The sequence below is a fragment of the Pseudonaja textilis genome, chromosome 4 (genome assembly GCF_049901715.1).
Source record: "Pseudonaja textilis isolate UNSWEBS1 chromosome 4, rPseTex1.2, whole genome shotgun sequence".
In the NCBI taxonomy this organism is placed as follows: domain Eukaryota; kingdom Metazoa; phylum Chordata; class Lepidosauria; order Squamata; family Elapidae; genus Pseudonaja; species Pseudonaja textilis.
In genome coordinates this window covers 40556010-40581889 of record NC_141993.1, presented here as the reverse complement: position 1 = coordinate 40581889, position 25880 = coordinate 40556010, and the positions used below count along the sequence as shown (strand labels likewise).

At 35.6% G+C, this 25880-nt stretch overlaps 1 protein-coding gene across 2 annotated transcripts in view; it reads right to left on the bottom strand.

Moving 5' to 3' along the window:
• Window positions 1–2238: 2238 nt before the first annotated feature.
• GFRA1 (GDNF family receptor alpha 1) overlaps window positions 2239–25880 on the bottom strand; it is a 244268-nt gene continuing 220626 nt past the window's right edge. For both annotated transcript variants that reach the window (XM_026704964.2, XM_087932663.1), the window contains exons 9-10: window positions 4327–4380; window positions 2239–3729 (exon numbers count right to left, since the gene is read on the bottom strand). In XM_026704964.2, the coding sequence (XP_026560749.1) occupies window positions 3559–3729; window positions 4327–4380 (225 nt within the window). In that variant the 3' untranslated portion in view covers window positions 2239–3558. The remainder of the gene's footprint in view (window positions 3730–4326; window positions 4381–25880) is intronic.

The window sequence follows — 25880 nt, the reverse complement described above, 5'->3', positions numbered from 1 at the left end:
AATGGCATCACTTGTGGATGAACTGAAAATGGAATTTAAAAAATACAAAGAAGAGGAAGAAGAAGGGAAGGGCTCTCTTGGCTCTCTTTTTCAATTCTTAGAAATGGCGATCAGTACCTACGAGAAACTACAAGAAAGGACTGCACAACAAGAGGATTGGGACAAAGAAGAAGCCATCTTTAATGAACAAGTAACTTTACTTGGGGAAGAAAGGTGAAAGGAGGAAAAGAAAACGGAGACTTTAAGATCTATAAAAACAACCAAAAAAGGGAAAAATAAGGTGAAAAGTGGATATAATGTTAGAAAGCAACAGAAAGGGGAAATACAGAAGAGGGAAATGGAGGTGGAGAGACAAGGGGGTAAAAAGGGCAGAGAGAAGAAGCAAGGGAGGAAGGAAGGGAAGCTTCAAAGGTGTAGAGCAAGATGTAAAGAAACAGGATATTTAGAGGTAATGGGTAAAAACTTAACTGAAAAAGTGATTCTGCAAAGGTACATAAGATTGTATTGTTATATTTGTATTAGAAATAATGTTAGAAAATTGGAAACAACATATGATTAAAAAGTGGGATAAAATACTCAGTGTAATTCAGTGAAACTTTTGTGAACAAAAGAAAGGAAATGAAATAAATGAGAGAATTGAATTAGGAAGGAATGGGAACATTTTAATGACACAATGTTTTAAAATACAAGTGAAGTGGGGGGGGGGAATAATTATGGAAAGTTTATAAGTGTTCCCATAGAAGTATGATACTTATTTGAAAAGTAATGTGTAACATGTTTAAGATTTAAATGAATATTAATATTAATGATAGATTTGAATTGGTATGGATTGTTGTTTTAATTATATTTATATTTATAATTTTTTCTCTTTTTAAAATATAGTGTGTAACTTTAGAATGTACTAAGCAGAATCCAAATGGAAGTTATGTACTATACTAAGTGTTATTTAGGGGAAAGAGATAAAGGCGTCATACTCCAATCAGTGATTACAGGAGAAATTTTGTTTAATTAGAAAAGATAATAGATAGCTGGAAACAGGACAGACAAAGAATATAAGCATAATGATCTGAACTGAGATGAGATAAATAAAATAAAACTAAGAAAGTTAAAAGAGGGGAGAAGCTATATAGAAAATGGCAATAAGATATGGAATGGTATATAAAACGAGCATGAATTTGAATTTGTGTCTGTACGAAGAGATGTAACCCGGGATCAAGCTGCTTTCAAAAAAGATTTTTTATGTTTTATGTTTTGTTTGTTTGTGTTTGTTTTTGAAAATCAATAAAATTTGTTTTAAAAAAGTGCTATTTTAAATTGAATTCTTTAAAAGGGAACAATAACAATTCTGATCTTGCATTCCATTCCTCCCCAATTTAAATTAAAAAAGAAAATTGTATACTTGGTTGCAACTGCACAGCACTGTACAATTCAAATTACATCATTTAGATGCAAAACCACTGATAATCCTGATTGTATTTTTGCATCTATGGCATCAGATTTTACTGCCATACATTGTGCAAGACAATGGAAGCAGGTCTATTCTATCCTTGTCTAACTGTTGCTTTCAAATTATAAGAAATTAACATCATATAACATCACAATTGTGTTAAACAAGAGGAAATGTTTTAATATAATATAGAATGCTTTCAACAAATGTCAGAAAGAACCACAAGAAGCCCAATTTTTCAAAACATACATGAGCATGGCATACATAGTTATATATTGTCATGGTCACATACATTTTAATTGGAAAACGGTACATATTAAAAATATATATACCAAGTCAGGAATCATTTTTCCACATGAAATAATACTTGGTTATGGAGAATGTGTATTTGTGTGTGCATGTGGATAGTGCCCACATGGAAAGTTGAGAACACCTGGATCAGTATTACTGGGATTTTAGACAGTATTGATCAATTCTTAAAACTGGTTTATCAACAAACTTATCAGATTCAATGTATAGTATTGTACTGGTTCCAGTGCAAGGTAATTTTTTGTTCATGTATCCCTGTCCAGAGAATTAAATGCTTACCAAATCTGATATATTTGTATTTTTAAAAATAAGCGGATAGGAAACTTCACATACAGGAAACTATTATGATCTGTTGAATGCTATGTGTTCACATCTTTATTGGATGCATTTCTGAAAATATGGAAACATGTTATAACCTTCTGCCTGTGCTTACGGTTTTCTGTATTGGGTCAAGAAATTAAAAGCAAACAATTATACTTATCTTTATCTAAGAGTAAATATTAATAGATATGGTGTGTTTTTTTAAATAATCAAAATTCAATACTTTTTACTCATTCACCAGTTAAATAACTAAACTTTATAATTACAGAAAGAAGGTCAACAATGCTAAAGTTGAAATTCTTTAACAAAAGCAAGTTTCTATTTTTTAAAATATATCTTCAGAAAGATAAACAAATTTTGCATTACTGCAATATTCACAACAGTTGCTTCTTCTTAATGCATTTTAATACCTTTCATTAAGGCTGAATTAGCATAACCACAAAAATAAAAATAGCATTAGAAAGTTTAATATTATTTTATATTTCTGCAGAAGTTTTGAAGAAAATATGTGTATTATACTGCTATGATTTACAATGGCTTCTCATTTTAACTGCAAAACTACATACATATACAAACATAGAAGAGAATGCTAAAACAGCAAAATACTGGTAGCCAAACATGAATAAGTTAAATATATATAAAAAAAACTTTCAGGAAGAGCATAGCATGTTCATCGCATAGCCAGATCCACAACCGACTCAAAATATGTTTAACTTACTGTTTTTCAATTTAAAAGGCCCAAATCTGCCAAGTGGCAATTTATGCAGGTTTTTCTTTGCCTGCTCTATAGTCTCTTATCTACAAAGAGAGCAATGAAAAAATCTTGTAATGCGGTCCAATATCTAGGCTTTCAATACATACATTTCAAACATTTCTAAACTGGGTCCCAATTTATCAGGAATAAATTATTAAATTATTAACCATTCTGGCAATGTTTCCAAATATTTGGAAACCACGGTTTGTCTCCAAATTCCATCTGAGCAAGGTTGAACTAATTGAAACCTACAATCACCATATGATGGTGTACAGTAGGTCCCATTCATTTTAATGGGTTTGGCAAAGGAAAAATTCCTGGGCAACAAATACAAAAAACTAGAACTTGAAGAGTCAAGTTTATTTCTTCCTGGTCCAGGTTTTTTTTTTTTTTAAAAAGGGGGGGGACAATGAGGAAGAGACAAAAGAATAAAACTTGAATGGTTTACATGCAAATTATCCGTCTCTTTTCAAACACTGCCTGTTCAAACTCTACTCTGTTTGGAATGTGGGTGTCCCATCTATGCAAAGCATCTAAGAATCTTTCTTTGAAAATAGAAAATAATAGTAACGATATAATATGATGATAATGAGAACAACATTGATCCAGTCTTATTTTTTTTAGCAGAGCATTTCAACTTAATTCCTAGAACTGTAATTTACAATCAACAACAGAGGAGGATGGAGGATAGACAGATTTTCTTTCTTTCTTTTGATGGGTCCTTTTGTTAAAGCAGATACAAGGTTTCTTCTGAACGTGGGCACCAACAGAATGAGAGTGCAATCAGAGACAGCAAAAGAAGGGTGCTTGACCTTATGCTTACACGGAGAGAAGATGAATGATCAGAAGATATGTGACTGGTGGAGCCTCCTGCCACACTTTCCTTCCCAATTGCATTCTGCAAGACAGAAAAACTCCCTTCAATTGTCACTTTGTATTAGCACCTCCTGGCATATTTTACTGTTCTTGTCATTCATCCTGCATTCTCAGGTTACTATTCTGTCAGCCATAAAATCTGATCTGCTATGTTTAAAGGTCTTACAAAGAGCCATGTGATTGCATGTTCTTCCCAATTACGAGCTAATTACACTGCACAGATCAAGGGCAATTACCATGTGACCTACAAAATCATAGTCTGCTTAAGAATTAAAATATCATTACCATGGTTGAAGGTGAATAGCTATTCTGGCATTAATACACCCATTCCTCTTAAATATAGATTTCCATGTAAAAATAAAAGAAATTATTTCAAGTGAATTGAACAGATGTATCTCAAAAATTGGACCATAAAGTCAGCTGAAATCACTAAAGTAATCGGATCTTAGCCTACCAAACCAAAGAATGAGGAATAGAATTTACACCCCCAAACTTGGAATAAGAAATTCCTCCTCAAAACAATAAATTTGTTTTAAAAATTTTAGAAAAAATATTCTGATATTGTTCAACGTTATAATTGTGTCAGAAACAACTGCTGCAATAAAGTGCAAGAACTTACCCCAGTCACACAGGGTTCCGTTATTATAGATTCATTGAAACTCTGCTTTGGTCCCTGTAGAAGAATAAAAGCATTACTACAGGCCTCTGTTTTGCTTCCAATATTGATGGAATACATCACTGAGCTGTATTAAAAGTTAAGTAACCATTTCCAAATCAAAACCATTCACAAAAGTTAAGTAAACATTTCCAAAACATTTATCAGAAATAGCTATGTACATATAGAGACCCAGAATTACTATAATGGTTGTCTTCTCATTGTATCTACCTGTATAATTATATGATTGTGTCTTAATAAATTCAATTATCGGTTAACCTTGCCATTGGTCCATTTGGAAAAAAAAGGCTGCAATTTTCTTTCATGAAACTGCTAACATTAAACAAAAATACATGGCAATACATTCTGATTAAATGTACTTTTTAGAGATTTTGGCTACAAATTACAAAGCAAAAAATAACAAAAATGTGAAAAAATGTTATAGCTAATGTTACATATATAATCCTTGATTTATGACTTGTTATTTAATGATCATTCAAAATTATGATGGTCTCAGAAAGGATGCTTAAAAGCCATAAAGCAGTTCCAGCTGTCAGAAAATGTTGCCCTCCTCCAGTCACATGTCAACATTATGGATGTTTGGCAACTAGCCTGAATTTACAACATGTTGCCAAGAGCCCTCTGATCACATGATCGCTATTTGCAGTCTTCTTGTCTTTTCCCCCCCCAAAAAGGGGAAGCTGGAAGGAAGTTTCCAAGTGAAGTGGACAGAAGGGAGTTAAAATCCTTCCAGGAGTTGAAATCTATTTTTTGCTCTTAAAGAAAAAAAAAGACTTAATGATCACTTTGCTCAGTGACCAAGATTTTGGTCCCAACTGTAGTCACACAGTCAAGGTTATCATTCAATAACCGTCAAAATGGCATTGGTACATATAAGAGTCTAACGATAAATTTAATATATGAAGGATGGTTCCCTTGAAAGAAGAAATCCTAATAGCTTCTTAGTTCTTTTTATTCTAATCATATAATTTAGTAGTATTGCTTGGGCTAAAGAAACACCATTATATCACTGTGCTTTCTGAAACATCACTCTATGAAATTATCTGGCCTTCTGTCATTTACATTGGGAAGTCTGTATAATACTTTGTAGTTGATAGAAGCCTATGTGGTGGTGCAATGGTTAGAATTGCAGGTTAATTCTGCCGACTGCCAGGAGTTCGAGTCTCACCGGCTCAAGGTTGACTCAGCCTTCCATCCGTTCAAGGTTTGTAAAATGAGAATCCAGGTGTTATGTTGACTCTGTGAACTGCTTATTGAGGCTATAAAGCACTGTGAAATTAGGCTATAAAGCACTGTGAAGTCTAAGATAGATAAAATAAATTTGCTAGATAAAATAAATATTTTGCTACATAGTATTTCTACCATATTATGTTTTTAATATTAAGCATATTTCCAGTATATCCGTGTTAGATAGACAGGTGGTGAAATGTTTTTTCAGTGCTGAATCTATAGGATTCATTTTTACATCTCTGGGATTTTTTAAAATTTTTGAAAGTTTTAGTCTTTTTTTAAAAACTGTGGCTGTACATTCCATCAACTGATTGGTCTATGCAATATTAATTGAATGGCAATAAATCAACCAATCAAATAGATCAAGTATTATTTTATTAACAGGATTAAATGACTGTTATGGTATTTAATTTCAGATATGAAAATAGACTTAAGGATATTGGCATATAAAAACAATGGAAATTCTTAAGGAAAGGGTTGGGACAAAAGCCCCCCATATAAGAAAAATGGTTAGTTTTCAATCTCGAATACCAATGACCTCAGCAGAGCTGGTAAGCTATTTTTCCATGTAAATAATATCACTTAGACAAAGAGAATAAAGACACATCCTAATCTCTTTACTTCCTGAACATTTTTAGATAGGGAAAAAAGTTAGCTTTTAAATGAAGATGTTACATGCCAAGCTTCAAATTGGACAAGTATATTTTACTGCTGACTTACAAAGCTGTAAAAAGCACTTATAATGGAAAAGCTGGCAATGACTGTTGTACTAAAAGGTATCAGGCTATCCCTAAATCACAAGTAATAGGGAAAAATATAAAAGAATATACAACAATTCTGTACTAGAAGTAAAATCTTTTTTTTTTTGTTCCAATTATACAGGTGAAACTTGCAAAATTAGAATATTGTGCAAAAGTTCATTTATTTCAGTAATGCAACTTAAAAGGTGAAACTAATATATGACGTAGACTCATTACATGCAAAGCAAGATAGTTCAAGCCGTGATGTGTCATAATTGAGATGATTATGGCTTACAGCTCATGAAAACCCCAAATCCACAATCTCAGAAAATTAGAATATTGTGAAAAGGTTCAATATTCTTGGCTAAAAGTGTCCCACTCTAATCAGCTAATTAAGCCATAACACCTGCAAAGGGTTCCTGAGCTTTAAATAGTCTCTCAGTCTGGTTCAGTAGGAATCACAATCATGGGAAAGACTGCTGACCTGACAGTTGTGCAGAAAACCATCATGGACACCCTCCATAAGGAGGGAAAGCCTCAAAAGGTAATTGCACAAGAAGTTGGATGTTCCCAAAGTGCTGTATCAAAGCACATTAATAGAAAGTTATGTGGAAGGGGAAAGTGTGGAAGAAAAAGGTGCAGAAGCAGCAGGGATGACCACAGTCTGGAGGATTGTCAGGAAAGGGCCATTCAAAAGTGTTGGGGACATTCACAAGGAGTGGACTGAGGCTGGAGTCAGTGCATCAAGAGCCACCACACACAGATGGATCCTGGGCATGGGCATCAAATATCATATTCCTCTTGTCAAGCTGCTCCTGAACAACAAACAACATCAGAAGCATCTCACCTGTGCTAAAGAAAAACAGACCTGGTCTGTTGCTCAGTCATCCAAAGTGGTCTTTTCTGATGAGAGCAACTTTTGCATCTCATTTGGAAACCAAGGACCCAGAATCTGGAGGAAGAATGGAGAGGCACTGCAAGATGCTTGAAGTCCAGTGTGAAGTTTCCACAATCTGTGTTGATTTGGGGAGCCATGTTATCTGTTGGTGTTGGTCCACTGTGCTTCAATAAGTCCTGAGTCAATGCAGCCATCTACCAGGAGATTTTGGAGCACTTCATGCTTCCTTCCGCAGACGAGCTTTATGGGGATGCTGACTTCATTTTCCAGCAGGACTTGGCACCTGCCCACACTGCCAAAAGCACCAAAACCTGGTTCAATGACCGTGGTATTACTGTGCTTGATTGGCCAGCAAACTCGCCTGGCCTGAACCCCATAGAGAATCTATGGGGCATTGCCAAGAGAAAGATGAGAGACATGAGACTGAACAATACATAAGAGCTGAAGGCTGCTATTAAAGCATCTTGGTCTTCCATAATATCTCAGCAGTGCCACAGGCTTCCATGCCATGCCGCATTGAGGCAGCAATTGCTGCAAAAGGAGCCCAGACCAAGTACTGAGTATATATGCATGCTTAAACTTTTCAGAGGTCCAATATTCTTCTATGTGCAATCCTTGTTTTATTGATTGCATGTAATATTCTAATTTTCTGAGATTGTGGATTTGGGGTTTTCATGAGCTGTAAGCCATAATTATCTCAATTATGACACATCATGGCTTGAACTATCTTGCTTTGCATGTAATGAGTCTATGTCATATATTAATTTCACCTTTTAAGTTGCATTACTGAAATAAATGAACTTTTGCACAATATTCTAATTTTTTGAGTTTCATCTGTAGGAGATCCTGGACAAAGAACCTGAAATGTTTCTAGTTCAAAAACTAATCAGCATTCACTTACATGGCCTTGAAAATTAAGCAAATTCATTTAAGGGCTGATTAAAAGAGTAAATATACACACACATTCATTCATAGCAGATATTGAACATAAAGAACTTCACAAATAATTTCAGTATATACATGTATATAAGTCGATGTAGGTAGTGATTGCAACACAAATTAGGAATAACGAGATTCAGGTTTAGACTTTTCTTAGATACAGAAGTTGGTTAGGTGAGTTTGGATCAGGCATCTCTCTTTTATCCTACACTGCACACTAAAAAAAAATTACAAAATCAAATGTTGTTAAAATTGGAAATTTCCAAAGAGCCATTACAACATATTTGAAAGCAGCCTTCTTGGTTTCTGTATTCTCAAGGGGAAAAGAGAAAATCCAAAAATCTTAGCAGAAGATATATTGATAAGGAATTTGGGATAGTCCATAAATCTAAAAGTGACCACATTTGCTAAAATTTGCCAGTAAATGTATAGATACTCATTGATTTTTACTTATTTGAGTTGTAGTCTCTCCCAATTTTTATCACAAGCATTACTAAATGCACAGACTTTGCTGAAACTAGTAACAGATTTGCAATGATTGATCAGGATTCATTTCCTAATGTGAAATCTGGTTACAAATTCTCTGAAAGCCATTTTTCCCCATCTTTTAATTAAAAGTTTTTACATTAAAAAACAAATTGCTTTCTGGATTGAAAATGGTAATGCCTTACATATAGCCACTATGTGAATGTATAATTATTTAAGTATTATAAAATAAAATCAAACAATCAAAGCTTAATTCCATTAAAACTCTTCAATGTTGTTAGACAATGGAAACAAAGCAATAACTTTGTTAATACAATTCAGAAAGTGCATTCATTAGGCTCTGTCCTCATAGTACTGAATTACAATTATTTTAGCAGTGAAAGATGAAGTAAGGTCAGGAATACTTAAGGATGAAAAAGAAATACAATATTGCAAATAAATATGCAAACTTGCAGGCAAACTAGAAATCTCAAGAGAGCCAAGAAGTATGCACATTTTAACACAAAGGTCTGCGGCTGAGATCTTCTGGTAAAATGATACTGATCTTCTAGAAGAATTTGAGAAGCAAGAAGAGTCCAGGGAATTGAAAGCATTGCTATAACAGATTCTTCTGAATGAATTTTCTTATCATAATTTACCACAGCTGTGCTTTCTCATAATCTTCTGTTATGGAAGTGTCCAATTACCAGTCCTGTTTCAAATTTCATAGAATAATAGTTGGAAATGCCTTTAGAAGTCTTCTGTTCAAGCAAACAAGTGGTTGTCCAGTCTTTTAAAAGCCTCCAGTAATGGAGCATCCGATGGAGCACCTACAACTTCTGTTCCACTAGTTAGTTGTTCTCACTGTTATGAAAATTTTCCTTAGTTCTAGATTGCTTCTCTACTTTATTAGTTTCCATCCTTTATTTCTTGTTTTACCTTCTGGTGCTTTGAAAAATAGATTGACCCCTCTTCTTTGTGGCAACCTCCTCAAATATTGGAACGCTGCTATCATGTCACTCTTAGTACTTCTTTTCACTATACATATCCAATTCCTGCAATAGTTCTTCATATATTTTAATTTCCTGACCCCTAATCATCTTTGTTGCTTTTTTCTGCACTCTTTCCAGAGTCTCAATATTTTTTTTATAATGTCATGACCAAAACTGAATGCAATATTCCAAATGTGGTCTTATTAAAAGCTTTATAAAGTGGTACTAATACTTCACGTGATCTTGACTCTATCCCTTTGTTAATGCAATTTAGAATTGCATTGGTTCATTTGGCTGCTGCCAGACATGGCTGGTTCATATTCAAGTGATTGTCCACTAGGACTCCAAGATCTTTCTCACAATTACAGCTATTGAACCAGATTTCACTTAATCTGTACCTGTACATTTGGTTTTTCTTGCCTAATTGTAAAACATTACTTTTCTTTACATTGAATTCCATTTTGTTATATAGGATCCAGTGTTGAAGTCTGCCAAGATCCATCTGGTTCTTGAGGCTATCTTTTGGTTGTTAGCTGTTTCTGCCAGCTTAGTATCTTCTACAAATTGATGAGTTCCCCTTCTATTCCCTCATCTTAACCATTTATGAAAATGTTGAAAAGTACTGGGCTAAAACAGAATCATGGGGTATCCCGTTGCTTATTTCCCTTCATGTAGATATAGTTTCATTAAGGTCTACACATTGCATATGGATTGTCAGCCAGTTAGAAATACATCTGGTGTTGATACTTTCTATCCCACATTTTTTTAGTTTACCAAAAGTAGATTATGGTCTACTTTGTAAAATACCTTACTGAAATACAAGTATATTATACCCACAGCATTTCTCTGGTTCACCAATTTGTAAACTTGTAAACACTTGTTCATATTGTAAAGTTGTAAACACTTGTTCATATTAGGAAAAAATGTAGTCTGTAGACTGTAAAAATTGTAGATTTCTGCTTTGGGATGTACAATTAGAGCCATTATTTATTCTTCAATGGCTTGGAAAAAAAATAAACCTGAAAAATGGTTTTGATGTATATGCAGATTGTTGTACATCAGTTGCTTTCTGTGAGATGAGAGATGGGAGACTACATAAATTTGATTATAAAATGAAATAATACATAAATTAAATAATGGAAGCCCCTCTCCAGATTTTCCAGAATTTGATATTAGGAATATTCAAAGGCTTTGAAACTATGCTTACTTGAATTAAAAACTCCCCAGTTTGAGTAAAATCAACATGATTGTTTTGAGCGTAAAACAGTTGTTTTGTATTTAAAAGAGACATTTAAATTATTCTGGAGTCAATTTGAGTTGAGAACACTTCTAAATTACTGAAGCCTACTTTGACTATGGAATAGCTATTCCATGTCAAATTATCAAATTTTGCATTATATAAAATTAAAAGTATTTCAAATTTGAATCTTCTTCGTACAATTTAATATTTGAACATCACTTTTCCTCAAATCTGGGATAAATTTCTCCCATGATAATTGACCATTGGCAAAGAAGAAAAATAACCAGAACAAGATCATGTTTTAGGGAAGCTTTTTTTTTTCCTCTAGTCACTCTTTGGAAAGATGTATCCTTGACATATCCATAGCCAATGATACATAATTCTATGGGTTTTTTTTTGTTTTGATTAAAAAGATTTACCAAACACCCAACCTGACTTCATAGCAGCAGGACCTAAGCAATGAACAGAAAAATGCATCTGAGTACAAAAATGCAATGAGTTTAGCTCTTCTGCTTTTTCTGACTACCAATTGCATCCATCAGACTTGTCAATGGTATATTCTTATTTTTCTAGCAACATTACAAAGTACATTGCATTCAACTGGAAAAAAACAAATCAACTGTATATCAGGTGCAAAGATCAATAAAAGAGAATTTGATTTAGAATAAAGAAATTCTGAATTCAGAGCCACAAGAGCTAAGCACAATGCCTTTTAAACTATGAAGGCCACTCACCTCAGTTTTTCAATATTAAAAAGAACTTAGCCCTCTTGGATACTGAAAGAGTTCATTTGCAAGTCGATAACTGGAGCATGAAAATTGCATGCGGTCAATTTCCCTAAGAGTGTATCCACCTACAAATTTACTTGGAAGTAATTCCTTTTGAAATCTACTATTTATGACTTGTTTTGAAGTAATGTATTTAAAAAGCTGGATTGTAAGAATGCTTTGTAAGTCCCAAGAGTCATGTATATTCAAAAGTATCTCATTTATTTCAATAGGGCTGACTTCAAAATAAGTATGCTTACAATTGTAGCCTTTCTTGGAAATAAGAAACACTGATTAATTTACAAGTCAAACTAAGTTGAGATCTCACTGGCCTTCATAGTAGCATGTTTACATTAGTTTTTCCTGATACATAAAAGAGTAATGTAGACTTTTTAAAGTAATCACCAAACAACAACTCAAAGACTGTTGTATTACTTTAAACCAACAGCTGTTTCTTATTTTCTCTTTCTTTTGTCCACTGTTCTGTTTGCTATGGCAACAGGGGATCAACGCCTACATTGTAAGTTAGCTACAATTCAATTGGAAAATCCTTTTTAAAAAAAACTTTAATTTTTACCTTACCTAAATAGCTATTACTGAATTGATCTATACTTTCAAAGATGACAGGCATTTCTGAATTATTTTCATACCTCTCAAATGTTGTTAGCTACCTTCTCAATGGGACAAAACACAAGATTCTATTGCTACAAAAAAGTATTCATCTTCAAAATCTTTTTTGTATTTAGAGTTTCCCAAGGGATTCAAGAATTCAACAACTGTATTCACTGGTGATGTTAGTAGAAACAGGAACATCTAATGAGATTATTACCCTTTATATGGTTAAAGGGAAATGAATAAAGATAAAGGGTAATCCACAAGATAAAGGACAGGCCAATTCTGAGATGGCTTCCAAACTAAAATTTTCAATTATGTCCATATAATTTTCTTGATGACAATACTGAACTAGTTTTTTATTATCTTTTTCCTATTATATCAGCAAACATGAAAAGACTGAAATACCTACAACAGATGAATGATTGGTGAAGATGAAAAAAGAGCAAAAATGGCAAAATTAACTTATTTGATTAGAAAAAAATCAACAACTACATTTATTAGTAATTGCAAAGTCCTTATGGTCTTTTTGCTGAAAAAAAAAAAGAAAAAAATGAACATATGATTTATGGATTTAAAGATTAGAAAAGGTAGCATATTTAAGAGAAGAAGAAAATTATGATTTAACCTTAGAAAGAGAGGGCAAAGTAATATGTATTTATAACCAGTATCAAGACAACTAGAAGCTGCTTCTTTATAATAGTATAAATTATATATATAAATAGCTGCTTCTTTATAATAATAACTGCTCAAAAAAAAAATAAAGGGAACACTTAAACAACACAATGTAACTCCAAGTCAATCACACTTCTGTGAAATCAAACTGTCCACTTAGGTAGCAATACTGATTGACAATCAATTTCACATGCTGTTGTGCAAATGGAATAGACAACAGGTGGAAAGCATAGGCAGTTAGCAAGACATCCCAATAAAGGAGTGGTTCTGCAGGTGGTGACCATAGACCACTTCTCAGTTCCTATGCTTTCTGGCTGATGGTTTGGTCACTTTTGAATGCTGGTGGTGCTTCACTCTAGTGGTAGCATGAGACGGAGTCTACAACCCACACAAATGGCTCAGGTAGTGCAGCTTATTCAGGATGGCACATCAATGCGAGCTGTGGCAAGAAGGTTTGCTGTGTCTGTCAGCCTAGTGTTCAGAGCATGGAGGCGCTACCAGGAGACAGGCCAGTACATCAGGAGACATGGAGGAGGCCATAGGAGGACAACAACCCAGCATCAGGACCGCTACCTCTGCCTTTGTGCAAGGAGGGACAGGAGGAGCACTGCCAGAGCCCTGAAAAATAACCTCCAGCGGGCCACAAATGTGCATGTGGTTGTTCAGATGGTCAGAAGCAGACTCCATGAGGGTGGTATGAGGGCCTGACGTCCACAGGTGGGGGTTGTGCTTACAACCAAACACTGTGCAGGACATTTGGCATTTGCCAGAGAACACCAAGATTAGCAAATTCGACACTGGTGCCCTGTGCTCTTCACAGATGAAAGCAGGTTCACACTCAGCACATGTGACAGACATGACAGGGTCTGGAGACGCCGTGGAGAACGTTCTGCTGCCTGCAACATCCTCCAGCATGACCAGTTTAGCAGTGGGTCAGTGGGTCAGTAATGGTGTGGGGTGGCATTTCTTTAGGGGGCCGCACAGCCCTCTATGTGCTCACCAGAGGTAGCCTGACTGCCATTAGGTACCGAATTGAGATACTCAGACCCCTTGTGAGACCATATGCTGGTGCGGTTGGCCCTGGGTTCCTCCTAATGCACGACAATGCTAGACCTCATGTGGCTGGAGTGTGTCAGCAGTTCCTGCAAAATGAAGGCATTGATGCTATGGACTGGCCCGCCCATTCCCCAGACCTGAATCCAATTGAGCATATCTGGGACATCATGTCTCACTCCATCCACCAACGCCACGTTGCACCACAGACTGTCCAAGAGTTGGGGGATGCTTTAGTTCAGGTGTGGGAGGAGATCCCTCAGGAGACCATCCACCACCTCATCAGGAGCATGCCCAGGCATTGTAGGGAGGTCATACAGGCACATGGAGGCCACACACACTACTGAGCCTCATTTTGACTTGTTTTAAAGACATTACATCAAAGTTGGATCAGCCTGTAGTGATTTTTTCCACTTTAATTTTGAGTGTAACTCCAAATCCAGACCTCCATGGTTGCTAAATTTGATTTCCATTTATATTTTTTGTGTGATTTTGTTGTCAGCACATTCAACTATGTAATGAACAAAGTATTTAATAAGAATATTTCATTCATTCAGATCTAGGATGTCTTATTTTTGTGTTCCCTTTATTTTTTTGAGCAGTGTATTTCCTTTATAATATTTTTCTTTTTCCACTATGTACTAGTTTTACTTTGTTATATTTATTTTCTCTTATGGTTTTGCTTTGTAACAAAATTCTTTAATAGAAATTATTTAAAAAAAGAATCACAAAGAAAAGTAGAGGCATACATGACAAAATGGCAAATGCACCAACAGATTTCAGAAAAGGCAGTGGGACATGAGAAAGGATAACTAACATAAGATGGATAATAGAGAGAGTAAGAGAACCTAACAAGCAACTTTATCTTTGCTTTCTTGATTACAACAAGGCCTTCACATATTTCATGTCAAAATATGCAATATATTAAGGCAAATGGTTGTTTCTTCTGAAGAACCTTTAGAATCAATAATGAAGCAACAGTAATTGAGTCGAATGAGAACTCTTCACAATTGCAAAGAGAATAAGACAAATAAGCATTAATTTGTCTAATCCTCTATTAAAACTTGAGGTAAAACCAGAATTAATATGAGATATGAAGGTGATAACACTTTTTGATTGAAAGTAAAGATGACTTCAAAGCCTTCATTATGAAATTTAAAATGTAAAATAAAAAGAAGACAATTAAGCCAAAAGGCACTGGAATATTTTTAAAAAGCTATAAATTATATCTAGAATCAGTTTGAGCAAGGTTGACCTTGTTCTGACAGGGAGTGGATCTGATCTGATAAATAATAACAATATTCTTGTCTGAAAAAACCATAATTTGCACACTTAGAAATATATCAGTACTTGATAATATCAATTTTTATTCCATGTACCAATGATATTTTTCTCTATATAATCCCATCTAAACAGCATTTATAAATGTGTGTGTGTGTGTGTGTGTGTGTGTGTGTGTGTGTTATTCAGCTTTGTTCTTTTCCCACATCATTATAGTTGTGCCTTTAAATTTGTAGCGATGTTTCAGCAGAATCTCATCTGCCATCATCAGGCTTATGTATTGTGTTCGCCTGTGAGTCAGGCTTTCACAGCTGTTTCTGTTTTAAATTTGGTGCTAGCCTACTGCTGTGTTAGAATGGTTTTTTCTTCATCCTGATTGGTTGGGATTCTTGGTCTGTGTTCATTGGTCTTGGAATTTGCTTTGTTCTGCTTGATTGGTGAAAAAAAAACAGCAACCATCCTAAGAAACCCCAAAGATAAAATTGACCTGGAAAACCAAGGCATATATGAAGTCCCCTGTGCATCATGCCCTGCCACATATGTAGGACAGACCAATAGAAGAATAAGTACCTGCTTGGATGAACACAAAAATGCAGTAAAAAAGCTGGAACACACTTCCTCACTAGTCCAACACATGAAAGCCACAGATGATAGCATTGACTTCAATGGCACCAAAACCCTAGCCACTATAGAAAACCCCATAGATAGATAGATAGATAGATAGATAGATAGATAGATAGATAGATAGATAGAGAGGCGGGGAATTCGGAATGTTTTAAAGAAACTAAAATGTAATTGGATTAAAACTTTAATGCTAGATTCTAAATATTGGTGCCACTGAAACTGGATTGCTTATAGTTGTTTACCACTGTATCTTTTGTATGTGGTGACTTGCAAGGTATAGCATAACCATTTTTGTTATGATCAACATTATGCTAACATTGCTGTGATTTTCTAATTTCACACTACATTTCTACATCCCAGGGTTTTTTTTCCCCTCCATTGATAATGAAATAATTGGATTTAGCTTCAGTGCAATCAGAAACAATTTGAAAGTACAACATTCATCAATACAAGGCAGTAAATTAAAACTTTATTAATTAAAACCACACGGAACACAATGACATACATAATAGCAATAACCACTTAAGACTTATATACCATTTCATAGTGCTTTACAGATTCTCTAAGCAGCTTAAAGAGTCAGTATATTGTCTCCAAGAATCTGAATCCTTATTTTACCATCCCAAGGCTGACTCAATCTTGAACCGATCAGAATTGAATCCCTGGCAGTGGGCAGAGTTAGCCTGCAATATTCCATTTTAATCAGGGTTCCTATAAACAAATACTAGCATGCATAACACTGATCAATGGTGGTAATTCATATCTCAAAGGCTCTCTGAAAATAACCCAAGTTATTTTCAAGCTTACAGAAAGCCACTAGTGGAGGGGGCATTGGCTATTCTAAAGTACAAGCCTTCTCCTTTCCCTATTTTCAGAAGTGGGGGAACCATAGCAGTTTTTTCAAAATATGCACTGCCAGTATTTGAGCTGCCACATTCTGCATCAATTGAACTTTGTTAGTCTTCATCTCCTGCAATCTCAATAATTATTGGTCTCTAGTAGCCACTATTTACATTTTAAAAGCAAACAGTAAATGCTTACAGAGGCATTTAATGTCATGTCTACTTCTGCCTTTTTCAAATAATTCTTTTCTCATTGCTGGCATGTCTGTTTTTGTACTTTACAGGTTTTTTTCTTCCACTTTCCTCTCTTCCACCTGTTTCTTTTCTATTAATGTCAGCCATTAATCTCTGCTTCCTTAAGCTTCCTTCCTTCCATCTATCTCAACATTCCCTGTCAAAAGAGTCAAACGTACTCTATAATCAGGAACCACCAAGCTTGTATTCAGAATAAATGTACTCACTTTCTCTCAAAATATGCATTTCCTATGCTCAGGCATGCATTCTTCTTTGGGTTATGGATTCCAATCTCAATTATAAGTCACCCATAACATTAATAACAATTACCACTCTTCTTTCAAGCTATCATCCTCTGACATAACTTGGATAGTCATAAAACAATGTTTAGCAAGCTTTGTTATTTTCATATAATGAATCTGAAGATCAGCCAATGGAATTACATCAAAGATATACTCAGCCTTTTGTCAGTGAAAAGAAAAGTATGCTGCAAATGAAAGCAGTGAAGGAAAACTTGTAGGGAACTTGCATGATTTAACAGATGTATTGTACTGGTATTCATTTCATTTTGTTTTGTTTTTAAATTTCAAAACCCCCCGGAAGTTTATAAGTTTTAGGGCTCAAATAGTTGTCCATAAGAAAGCCAACAGTCTCTTTGGAATGTAAGTTTGTACTACAAGGCACATTGAATTATGCTGAAAATGTACTAAAGCTGATTCTTGCATTAGGATATACCAGCAAAAGTTAGTTGCTGGTTCTTCCACTTGCTGCATGCCTTGGCATTTGCAAACAGGGTACAGATTTCAACACAATTTACAGGTGAAACTCGAAAAATTAGAATATCGTGCAAAAGTTATTTCAGTAATGCAACTTAAAAGATGGAACTAATACATGAGATAGACTCATTACATGCAAATCAAGATAGTTCAAGCCGTGATATGTCATAATTGTGATGATTATGGCTTACAGCTGATGAAAACCCCAAATCTACAATCTCAAAAAATTAGAATATTACATACAATCAATAAAACAAGAATTGTACATAGAACAATATCGGACCTCTGAAAAGTATAAGCATGCATATGTACTTAGTACTTGGTTTGGGCCCCTTTTGCAGCAATTACTGCCTCAATGCGGCATGGCATGGAAGCTATCAGCCTGTGGCACTGCTGAGCTGTTATGGAAGACCAGGATGCATCAATAGAGGCTTTCAGCTCTTCTGCATTGTTTGGTCTCATGTCTCTCATCTTTCTCTTGGCAATGCCCCATAGATTCTCTATGGGGTTCAGGTCAGGTGAGTTTGCTGGCCAATCAAGCACAGTAATCCCATGGTCATTGAAGCAGGTTTGGTGCCTTTGACAGTGTGGGCAGGTGCCAAGTCCTGCTGGAAAATGAAATCAGCAACCCCATAAAGCTTATCTGTGGAAGGAAGCATGAAGTGCTCCAAAATCTCCTGGTAGACAGCTGCGTTGACTTGGGATTTAATGAAGCACAGTGGACCAACACCACCAGATGACATGGCTCCCCAAATCAACACAGACTGTGGAAACTTCACACTGGACTTCAAACATCTTGCAGTGTGTGCCTCTCCATTCTTCCTCCAGGCTTGGTTTACAAATGAGATGCAAAAGTTGCTCTCACCAGAAAAGAGGACTTTGGACCACTTAGCAACAGACCAGGTCTGTTTTTCTTTAGCCCAGGTAAGATGCTTCTGACGTTGTTTGTTGTTCAGGAGCGGCTTGACAAGAGGAATATGACATTTGAAGCCCATGTCCAGGATCCGTCTGTGTGTGGTGGCTCTTGATGCACTGACTCCAGCCTCAGTGTGAACGTCCCCAACACTTTTGAATGGCCTTTTCCTGACAATCCTCCAGACTGTGGTCATCCCTGCTGCTTGTGCACCTTTTTCTTCCACACTTTCCCCTTCCACATAACTTTCTATTAATGTGCTTTGATACAGCACTTTGGGAACATCCAACTTCTTGTGCAATTACCTTTTGAGGCTTTCTCTCCTTATGGAGGGTGTCAATGATGGTTTTCTGCACAACTGTCAGGTCAGCAGTATTTCCCATGATTGTGATTCCTACTGAACCAGACTGAGAGACTATTTAAAGCTCAGGAACCCTTTGCAGGTGTTATGGCTTAATTAGCTGATTAGAGTGGGACACTTTTAGCCAAGAATATTGAACCTTTTCACAATATTCTAATTTTCTGAGATTGTGGATTTGGGGTTTTCATGAGCTGTAAGCCATAATCATCTCAATTATGAGACATCACGGCTTGAACTATCTTGCTTTGCATGTAATGAGTCTATGTCATATATGAGTTTCACCTTTTAAGTTGCATTACTGAAATAAATGAACTTTTACATGATATTCTAATTTTTCGAGTTTCACCTGTATAGACCAGTGAAAAAAAGAGGAATAACACATGACGACAGATGCAGAAAAATGTCTTATATCTTGTTTATAGCAATAGACTTATATACTGCTTTACAATGCTTTACAGCTCTCTCTAAGTGATTTACAAAGTCAGTATATTGCCCCAACAATCTGGGTTGCCATTTTACCAACCTCGGAAGGATGTAAAGCTGAGTCAAGCTTTAGCCAGTGTGAATCGAACTGCCAAACTTCTGGCAGCCATAAGTAGCCTGCAGTACTGCATTCTAGCCACTGTGCCACCACAGCTTTTAAATAGGACTGAATACTGTTCCTTCTTGGAGTACTGAAACACATCAAGCTCTTTTGACAATTTTGGAACAATTTTATATTCACTCATTCACATTCTCTTTGCATAAGACTGAGTTAAACCTTATCCATGACACCAGTTATATCATATTATCATTTTGCATTCTTCAACTTTTTGATTCTAGGTTTGTTGTTTCTCTTTATATCATTGGTTTTTCACCCTTTTACTGTCCTAGAGAAAGAAAGTGGGTGGGTGGATATAGAATTAGGAATAAAATGAAAATAAGAATGACTGCCTAAGTGGAGCAGCAACTTTTAAAAAATATTGTTTCTGGTTTTAGAATAACGGTACCCTTATCGGTCTTCTACTTTTCATAGCCACAATTCTGGGAAAAATTTGCCCTGTCCTGCTTGGGAGAACGTTATGTAGTCTAGTTGTGTTAGCCCATATAGGCCATAATTTCAACTCATGTTTTTATACAATACAGGTAGTCCTGCACTTATGACCATTGATTTAGTGACTGTTCAAAGTTATGACAGAGCTGAAAAAAAAATGACATCACTAGTCCTCACACTTACGATCATTGCACCACCTCTCTGATCATGTGATTACAATCCCAGTGCTTGTTAACCAACTTGCATTTATATTGGTTGTAGCATCTCTGCAGTCAGGTGGTTGTGATTTGGGGGTGTGGCAACTGGCAAGTATTTATGATGATTGCAGCATCCCAAGAACACATAATGGGCATTTGTAACCTTTCCAGGGAGCCTCTCACAAACAAAATCATGGGAAGAAGCTGGATTTGTTTAATGACCACCTCATTTAGCAAAGGAAGTTCCTATCCCAAATATGGTTGTAAGTCACAGGATACCACCTCTATCTAAAGCTATCAGTGTGGGTACTGCCATCATATGAATCCTTCACTTTGTAACTGCCAGTATGAGTGAAATAAGTGAAATTGCTGTAATATTTAAATGGCACCCAAATCAGAGAAATAACCCATTATCTATATTCTTACATTCTCATGAAGAACAAGAATGACACTAATAATGGAAGTTATTATCTACATGTACAGGATTCTAAAATGGTACTGAATTTTACCTGCTGTAATTCTAATCCTTTCAGCTGCGGTTAATTAAGAGATTTTTCTTCTAATCATAATTGTGTAGAATAATTATAATTGGACTGTTGCTGGATGGACAAATGTGTAGGTGAATTCCCAGGGATCTTTATTAGCTAATAGATTTAAATTTATTAAAACTGGGATACCTCTTAAATAGAGTAGGCTTATTTCCATATACAAGTTTATACTGGAATGCTTTTTCAAACCACCATTAGAGAAATATGGCATGCCTTCCTTTTTTGCAACATACACTTTAGGAAATGAAACAAGTAATAATTTAAAAATAAGAATTAAATTTTTTAAAGTTTTTATCTAATATTTTAAAAAACAGTTTTGCTAAGATACTTTCTTCTTGACAGTATAGTTTCAGTCATTTATGTACCTGAATTATATTTGTTCTCCATTAATACATTTTCATAATTGGATAACTGGAAGCATAATCCAATAAATCTGAATTCTTAATTTTGTTGAAGATATGACAGATCTATTGGAAAAAATGTTTTAGATTTTTTCTTATTTTAAAAATGTGAGATTTCAACTTGGAGAGTGAAAGTGTTTTGATATGCCTATCTGTTCTCTTGAAAACAACATCATGCTTTCTTATTGGATATTTGTTCAACTTCCAAATCTTAATCAAAATCATTAAAATTTCCTGATGGTTCCTATACAAATATCAAGCCTGTTTTAAACCAAAATCAGCTAGATGTTGACCCCTGCTACGACATCAAAGCCCCAAATGTCATCTCAACCAAGTTAGACTTGGTCCATTGTCCAAGGTTTGAGGTGAATTTTGCCTGGGAAAAATTCTAATATTTCTGTGCAAGTATAGAGTTATCTTTTTCTTAGAGTTAGGTGAAAAAGACAGAACTTGTTTCTGGGGTAACATATAAACCCGTAAGAGAATGGATCCACATATAAATAAAATAGATAAGCTTTTTAAATTGCATTTGCCCATATTTTGCTATAAATATCTTTTTAGTCTGCTTATACATTCTACAGGTTCTTACGGCCACTGACTCCAAAAAAAAAAGGGGCGGGGCACCCACAGTATTAAGGAATTCCAACTCCACATTAAATAGTGAAAAGGTTAAAATCAAGTTCCCAAGAAATTCAAGGCATGTGCTTCACCACTCAGAGGTTTAGGTCCCACAGGATAAGTAAAGAAATTGCCTAAAAAGAAGACAATTACAGGAATGTGAAACACACTTATAAATCATTTGTGTTGCACGTTTAATCTACAAGGTGCTGTGTAATATAATATTGTACTCTGCAATTACTTTCTTAAAGTTTTGATACAAAGTAGATCAAAATGGCATTGATAAAAGTAACAACGAAGGCAACTTTGAGGCCCAAGAGAATGGGATGGTTTGAGCGCTGATTAATTTATTAGAACGAATAGATGCAATCTTATTAATGCAGAGGAGGAACACAACAAACAGCATTTCAGGTGCCCATTGATTTTAAAGTCAGTAGATGAAAGTGGGTGGAAGTCCATATGCTCCAGGAGCTGCATAGCAATTTGAGGAGTGAGAAGTGAGCTGGATTAATGCTAAAATCACTTATTCAGTTAAGGCAACCAATTGGAACATACTATAATAAAAGGTCACGGGGATGAAATAAAAGTGATTTATTTCTAGTCAATGATTGTAAATGCACACTGAATATTGAAGGCAAAGAAGAAGACAGGTTAAAAGCAGAATAAAAATTTATTTATGTGGAGAACGCTAGCAATATACTAATCGCTTTTTATTAAGAGTGTATGTTAAACACTTCAGTTAAATGTCTGCACTTGACTTACTCTTTCATAAATGAGATGACTTCTGTAAAGGTTTTGGCATCCTATGGACATTCTATGGATGGGGGGTTTTCTAAGTGGTCTGGCTACAAAGTGACATAATTCTAATGTATGGCTAGAAGTGCAGGCTTACATAAAGTTCTATTTTAACGTTCATAGATAGACCGGTGTGTTTATCTTTTATTACTATGGAAGGAAAACTGTGGTGTGATATTACACTTCAGCATGCATTACCATTCTCCCCCTTTTTAAAATGAAAGACATACAATTCATGATGGCATTTATAGCTGTTGTTTTTTTTTAGCTTAAAAGAAAGTAAATGCATTGTCATGCTACACTGTCAGACATCAAAAATACAGAGCACAGCTTTGGTGTGTCATTCCCAGAAAATATAAGAAAGATCCACTAACAGTCCTTTTTTTAAAAAAATTATAATGTTACTTCTCTTTCTTTATATCTCTCTTTTGGGCAGGGTAAGGACTTGTGCAAGCTTTTGAGCTTCACAATAGTTGTCCGCTACCTCAAATCTGCTCTGGCATTCTTTAAATCAGACATTCACTCTGGGTGATAATCTTTAATAAATACAATTATCGGAGAGTGGAGCTGGCATCATAGTGGTTGGATGGGCGATCTTGATCCTCCAAGATCACCGCCGATATCTCAGCTGCTGGTCGGTCCCCACAGACCTAAACCATCCCATAGAGACAGTGACTGACAAGGCCATGTCCTGTTGGTCCCAGGGACATCTCAAAGTCCCTGGTTGATCCAGGCAAAGCCCTTTTTGCCAGTGGCGGAGAGGCAGCCTTCCAAGTGGTCAACTTGTGCAACCTTCTGACAAGCAAAGTCAATGGGGAAGCCAGATTCACTTAACAAGTGTGTTACTAACATAAGAAATGCAGCGATTTGCTTAACAACTGTGGCAAGAAAGATAAAAAATGGAACAAAACTCACTTAACAACTGTCTCACTTAATAACATACATTTTGGACTTAATTTTGCTTGTAAGTTCAGGATTACCTAGAGCAAGCCATAATATTGGGGACATGTGTGACCAATAGATGTTTCTTTTAATCTAATAGTACTTTATATTTTTCATTATACAAGAGGGAAGGGCAGAGCTGGCGTCCCGGCGGTTGGATGGGAGATCTTGATTCTCCAAGATCACCATGGATATCTCAGCTGCTGGTCAGTCCCCATGGACCTAAACCGTCCCGTAGAGATGGTGATTGACAAGGGCATGTCCTGTTGATCCCAGGGAAAACCCTTTTTGACAGCGGCGGAGAGGCAGCCTTCCAAGCTGCTGAAGCTGGGGCAGCTCCGGAACGGAAGAGATTGGAAGAAAGTGTGTCAGCTTGGTGAGATGAACTTTTACTTATTATTTCTTGGAGAGAACACCCTGAGAAAATGAAAGTGGACTAAAAGTGAAGAGTAAATGCTTGACTTAAGATTGATTTTTCTCCCTTTAAAAAAAAGGGGCAGGGGAGATTTTACTTTTTTTTCTTCTTTTAGTTCCTGGTTGTAGATTGAGGAGGGGAAAGTGAAAGTGAAGGAAAGTAAGTAGCACTGCCGCCCAGAGGCTTGGATACATTGTTTCTTTTTCCTTTCACTAGTTAGTGTTACAATCAAGGACTCTGAGCTGTGTATTGGAAAAGATAGAGATGAGCGTGGCAGTTTGTTTATTCAGGTGCTCATCTGTGAACAGATAGCTGGAGTCTGGAGTTGAAGTTGAAAGAAAGAAGATTGAAGTGATCTTGAAAAATTCTGAGCTGATTTATCAAAGAGCCTTGGATACTTGGCGGCAGAGGCTTGTTTTATATTAGAATTACTTTTTACCTTTCACCTCCCTTTCTAATCGCACACACACACACACACACACACACACACATTAGTGGGGCTTTTTTTTTTCTCTTTAATTGGATTTTGACTTTTTAAACCAGGGACCAGAATGTAAACCTTTTCCTTTTGTTTATTAAAAGGAACATATAGAATATTTCTCTTTCTCTTTTTTCTCTTTCTTATCATTGATTTTTTACTTTTTACATTTACCATTGTAATTAATTGGATGAAGATATACAAGTGCCTGAAGATTTCCTTTTTTCCTTTGGAGTGGCAACTGTTTACCTTTGTCTTTTTTTTCTTTTTTTCTTTTTCCCTCTTTTTTTCTTTTTTTCTCTCTCTCTTTCTTTACAGATAAGCATTATAAGATGAGTAGAAAGACAACAGTCCCAGCTTCTTTGATAACAACCCCCTCACCAAAAGAGAAAGAGAAGGAAGTGACATTACAGATGATTATGCAAGGAATCCAGAAGATTGAGCAAAAAATTGAAAAGACAGATGAGAAAGTGGAAAATATTCAACAGATGATGATAAAATATGAAAGATTTTAAAAAAATGAAGAAGATATACAAAGAGATAAGAAAATTGGAGACATTGATATTTGATTGAACGATGTCGAGAAGGGCAGATGTGAACCATTAGGATGGGAAATAGATAAATCAGATAAACAAGATATGCAACAAGGAATACGCTACCAAGAGAAGTTCACATTAGATTTATTAAGAAGATTATTAAGACACAGATACTCCAGGTGGCAAGAGAGAAAACACTGAAATATAAAGACAAAGAAATTGTGGTGCTGAAACAGATACCAAGAAGAGTAAGAGAGATGAGAAGAGAATATTTATTCTTGACTAAAGAATTATTTAAAAGAGGAGTAAACTACAGATCGTTATTCTACTTAGAATACTTTAGAGGAAAGGAGGAAGAAGAAAGAAAGGAAGAGTCACTAATTGAATTCCAAGAGGAGTGTATAGCAGTAATTGAAAAAGAAAAAAAAAGAAAGTGCAGTAGGCGGTGAACCCAAAGAACAATGAGAATTGAGATCTACTAGAGCAATAAAACCCTCTTATAAAGCTTAACATGGATGAAAAAAAATTGATTTTGGAGGGCTCTCAGGTAGGCGCTGCATTGATGCGGAGGAGCGGATCACCACTCTGAAAGGCTCCAATTTTCACTGTTTGGTGGCTTCCAGAAGTGTGTTGGACCTCAGAGGGGATAGACAGACAAAAGGGGAAGACCTGGAGATCTCGGGGAGGTGCCTCAATCCCAGAGATTACAAGTCAATCCCCCAAAAAACAGCAGCAGAAGAGGGAGATCGTACAGATCAGAACCATAGACATGGCAGCCCAGCAGCTTAAAGAAGGAAGGAAGCAAAGAGTGGAAAAAACAGGAAATTGAGTAGTGGAAAGGTGAACTTAAAGATTTCCAGAATACTGATATATACTACAAAGGAAAATTGAA